Source organism: Wolffia australiana, chromosome 1 (assembly GCF_029677425.1).
Source record: "Wolffia australiana isolate 7733 chromosome 1, ASM2967742v1".
NCBI lineage: Eukaryota > Viridiplantae > Streptophyta > Magnoliopsida > Alismatales > Araceae > Wolffia > Wolffia australiana.
This window is the reverse complement of record NC_135835.1, coordinates 9,757,598-9,762,500: the sequence shown is the minus strand read 5'-3', so window position 1 is coordinate 9,762,500 and position 4,903 is coordinate 9,757,598. Positions and strand designations below refer to the sequence as shown.

Below are 4,903 nucleotides of genomic sequence, written 5' to 3'. Positions count from 1 at the left end.
CAGAATGGTTTTCTGTTGATTCATCAATAGAAAGTAACCAAAATCTACAACAATAAAGTGCTCTGCGAGCCCAATTTCGGATCCTTGACCCCAAACTAAAGATGTTGGTTTATCAGTCTTTGTTCTACCGCATTAAGCGACCTATCCTAATTACCAGGCATTCCATAAATCAAACGACGAAATACCATGATTCCTGGATAATGGGGGGAAATTCGAGTTCACCGTGATCCCAGATCATCATGAATCAATAGAATGCATTCTGTGGATTCTTCAAAAGAAAGTAACCAAAAATCCAGAGAAAAAAACTAATTTTTCTCCAGTGGATCGGTGATCACTAAGCCCAATTTTGGATCCTCGACCTCTACACTAGATATATTAATTTCCCGATCTTTATCTTGCCGCATTAAGCGGGAATTTCACTTCCTCACAAGCTCACATTCCACAAATCAATCGAAAAACGTTCACAAATAAACAATTGGCATGAATCTGGACCGCAGAATCTCCAGCATAAGCTTCCGAATTCGTGGCACAAATCCAAAATTTTGCTTCCGCAGAAGGCAAGAAGTTGTCAAATCCAACACCGACGATCTATTATCTCGCAATAAATGCCTCATCCAACCAATTCATCATCATTTATCCATTTATCACTCACTATGATTCATAGAAACTAAAAAAAAAAGGCAGGGAAACATGAAACATATGATCCGCCACCTACCTACTGGATTCCGACGACTATATCAGGAATAAGATTAGTCGGAAACGCGCTTCCGTAGGATCTTTCCCGCGTCTATAGAATCAAAATACGGAAAATAAGCTTCCCAGGGGCACGATTCCACCGCCAGAGCTTCCCCGCGACGAATCTGCCGATCCCAAGAACTAGGGTTTCTCCCGAACACAAGATGAACTGATGGGCTTTCTAAATTCTCAGCCCAGCCCACAATTTAATAATAATCAACAAGAATTTCAAAGCCCACGGCGGGAAAACTTTATAAGAAGTCGTTAATGGGCCCAAACTTGAAACCATTGACTGAAAGTGTTCATCGTCTAGGGTTTCTTCTCCGCTCCTCGTCTTGGAGAAGTGAAGAAATCTCCCTGCAAATACGCCATGGACGCGGCTGCGACGAGCTCGGCAGTGGCGAAGCAGCTGGCGTCCTGCAACAGGGCTTCCCGCGACCGCGCCGTGCGCCTTCTGACGAGCTTCCTCTCCGCTTCGACCCCCGAAGAAGACCTCCTCAAGATCTGGAAGGGTCTCTTCTACTGTATGTGGCACTCCGACAAGCTCCCCGTTCAATCCGAGCTCGTCAATCGCCTCGCCTCCCTACTGCTCAACCTCGAAGTTTCTACCTCGGTGCACTACTTTGATGCCTTCCTCGTCACCATCCGTCGGGAATGGAGCGGCATCGACCACCTCCGTATGGATAAATTCTATCTCCTGATCCGGAGGTTTGTTCATCACGTTTTTCTTCTACTCAGCCGGAACGATTGGGATGATGAACTCTTGGCTCGGTTGATGGGTATCTTGTCGGAGAAATCTCTTCTCAGTTCCGACAAATGCCAGGCTCAGGGTGTGAATTATCATATCGCTGAAATCTTCTTGGACGAGATCATGGCGTTTCTTCCCATTCTTCCTCAAGTTTTTGCGAAATTCCTCAGACCCTTCATCTCTGTGCTGGAGAGTTCCCCTGATAAGGTTCTCACGGGCAAAATCAAGCGTAGTATCTTCGCCCGTCTGTCGGAAAATGGGATTAAATACTTGGAACATGTGAAAAGAGGCGAGCTGGATGGCGATCAAGTAGCTGACGAGGTTCGCAAGGTCGGGAAAATCGCCCTCGGCTTGCAGCTTTCTCCCCTGTTCTTCGAATCTGCGTCTTCTCAGCATACTCTACAAGGGAACAGGAGATTATTATTCAGTTTGCGAGATGGGTTCTTCAAATTGGAGAAAGATTTAGAAACCTCGGGCATCAAAGTTTCGTTCTCAACCGAGAATGCTGCTAAAGAAGAAGAACTGGTCGATCAGAAATCAGGAATTACAGAGAAATTTCCAAACACGACCTCGACGAAGAAGAGGAAGAAGCAGAAGAAGGAATCATCCAGAGATGGGAAGAAGTCCAAATTGAAGAACAATGTCGCCGCTGATCCCTCCTCTGGAGAAGTTCCACCGCCACTTCCTTCCTCCAGTGATGCTATCTCGTTTAATGACACATTCATGGCCAATCTACAGAAGCAATTTGAAAAGGTTGCTGCAGAATCAGGAATGGGGGCTGGTGTTGATCCAATTTCCACCCCGGCCGTTGCGGTGAAGAGGAAGAAGAAATCAAAGAGCGTTGATGCTCAGTCTTCCAAGCCCAAATCGTCAACTTTAGGAGCTTCCAGTGTCAGCAATGGCGATCGGAGTGTGAAGAAGGTGAGATTCTCACTTAAGAACAATCTCGTCTGGAAGCCCCACAACCCTCTTCCTCCTCAAAGCTTGAGATTGCCGCCTTCGGCCACGCCTCGCGGCAGCGCTCTCAAGAAACGGGCTGCTTCTGGCGCCATTAAAGAGGCAACTCCCCCCAAAGTTAGAAAGATGAAGACGAAAGCCAGCTCTGTGAAGAAGGCCAGAAAGAATTCCAAGAGTATCTCTCCTGCAGTTAAACGCTTGCGCAAGCTGCAGAGTCTTTCCATATGATCGTTTTCTTGAAGCTTTCTTCGTCCTGAATGCATGGATAATATTAATTGAGCGATGTTATGAGGGTATTATTTTGATGTTGCTGGCGCAAGGTAAGCACACTTATAGAATAATGGCTATTCATCATACATGCATCACTACATTAATATGTCATGAATGTTCTTGCCATTCGTAATCTATACATCCATCCGTCAACCATTCCATATACTATCCATGCATTCATCTATATAGATTACGGGCATGCAGATGGTGACTTGTAATTTCTGAACTTTTCAATTTTAGAATTATAAAGGGCGACCATTTTCAATGAACGCATTATGATTTAACATGCGAGTTTGACCATTTTGAGTTTTTATAGTTATGAGCATGCAAAAACATGTGAAAGAATGTCGTACTTGCAAAAGTATTATGACTCCTCTAAGAATAATACTTCGCATTTTTCTACGGAGATTCATTTTTGATTATCAAACATTAATGGAGCATTATTGATAAAATACAAGCTTTTAAATTGATCGTCATTCCCAGACATAACTAGGAAAGTGAAAGTTGAAAAAAACTTGTTCGGTTCAAGTGATGTTTCATATAGATATTGGTTCAACTAATATGCGACACACCTTAAAAATGATACTCATCCATAAACAAAAGAAACGGTTCACCTTACTCTGATGTGTAATTCGAAAACCCAATGCCACAGAGAAAACATTACAAAATAAATTTCAGTACAATCTTTGGGATGTGAGTACAAAAAGAGATCAATATTCGTGGAGAACTCATTAAGAAGCTAGAGAAAGGTACCCAAAATGGTTTCTTCTGTTAGTTTTCTATAGTTTTATCATCATTATCGGTTCCTTTTTCGTATCCCTTGATTCTTGTAGAATGTTTTGCCAGTTTATACAAAATAACAGGATTAGAGGGGGAGGACAATGCATCGAAACCTGGTCAACTTTAGAAGGGTTCATCTTTGCCAGTATCAAATCAGTCAGTGAGGAAGAAAGCAAGGATGAGGATGCTCCTTCCCTGTAGAAGAGTTTCAATTCCAGTCCTCACTTATAATATTCTTCTAAGTGGCAACCTTATAGAATTATTATTCTAAGGAGAAGAATCAACCCGTATCATTCGTGGAATATAACCAATTTAACTGCTAACGAATGCTGTATAAATCCTTCTTGATAAAAATTCCTCGAGTGAAGATCAAATTCTTGTCTTCGATAATACGTACAGGCATCAGCGGACTGAAGGTAATCAATTCCTCTGTGGATGAAGAAGACTTATCTTAGAAGAATTACGAAGTAAATCAGGAAAGAATTAAACACATAATTAATCCAGTTCTATGAAGAATTACAGAAAAAAACGAGACAGAATTAAATATACATAATTAATCAAGATGCACTTCAAACCTTGTGGAAACTGTCAAAGAATCTTGATAAAGACTCCTCAAAGTCAAGATGAAATTCTTGTCTTTAGTACTATATACAGGTATCAGCAGACTGCAGGTGATCAATTCCTCAGTGAATGAAGAAGATTCATATTAGAAGAATTAGAGAGAACATCATGGAAGAATTTCCAGTTCTCCAAGAGGAATAAAAGGGCGAATGCATTTTAATGGGGTCTCCAAAGGAATACTAAAAAATATGTATACAATGCTTAGTGCATAAAACTAAGATTAGCAATACATAGTTATTTTGTATCCAAATTCCTTAAGTTTCTTCTTGACACTTCCCCTCATGCGAAGTATGAAAATTATTCATCCAAAGGTTGCTGAGTCCTTAAAAATTGGACCCAAGCCAGTTTTTTTGTGAAGATGATTGCACAACGATGTTGACTTGATGAATGGCATTCTTATAGTTCCGTCTTCCAATATCTCCTAGATGACTGTCGGATAGGATCCTGAACCATGCTTATTGTTGGTTCGGGCATCTACCTGATAGATGCCAATCAAATAATTTATTTAATAACCTTTAATCCACTCTGCTTCAGCAGCTCCATATCCAAGTGCTCTCAACTTTGTTTCTGCACTGGGTCTTAAGATTGTTTTCTGGATCGTGATATTCCATGATCAAGCGGATGATTCCGTCGAGATAATTGAGTACCGAATCTAGCAAACAAAGTCTCCAAACCAAAATACTATTTTAATATTTATAAATGTTTCAAATCGACTCTACAGATAGTTTAACCCAACATTTTTATTTAATGATTCATTACCAGTTAAAGCATGTCGTCATCTACAGAAACTAA

General features: G+C 41.1%; 2 protein-coding genes across 2 annotated transcripts in view; one reads left to right on the top strand and one right to left on the bottom strand.

Annotated features, from left to right (window-relative positions):
- LOC144705578 (ribosomal protein L6 family protein) overlaps positions 1-883 on the bottom strand; it is a 1,670-nt gene extending 787 nt beyond the window's left edge. Inside the window, exon 1 of the mRNA XM_078578345.1 lies at positions 716-883. The gene's annotated coding sequence lies outside the window, so the exon portion shown is untranslated. The remainder of the gene's footprint in view (positions 1-715) is intronic.
- Positions 884-1,018: 135 nt separating this feature from the next.
- On the top strand, positions 1,019-2,745 carry LOC144705571 (ribosomal RNA processing-like protein). The gene has a single exon (XM_078578333.1). The coding sequence runs from the start codon at positions 1,106-1,108 to the stop codon at positions 2,666-2,668; it is 1,563 nt and encodes a 520-aa protein (XP_078434459.1). The 5' UTR covers positions 1,019-1,105; the 3' UTR covers positions 2,669-2,745.
- Positions 2,746-4,903: the final 2,158 nt, after the last annotated feature.

What these genes read in the sequence shown, in the direction of transcription:
- LOC144705571 (XM_078578333.1), top strand. Translation starts at nt 1,106, where the DNA reads ATGGACGCGGCTGCGACGAGCTCGGCAGTGGCGAAGCAGCTGGCGTCC.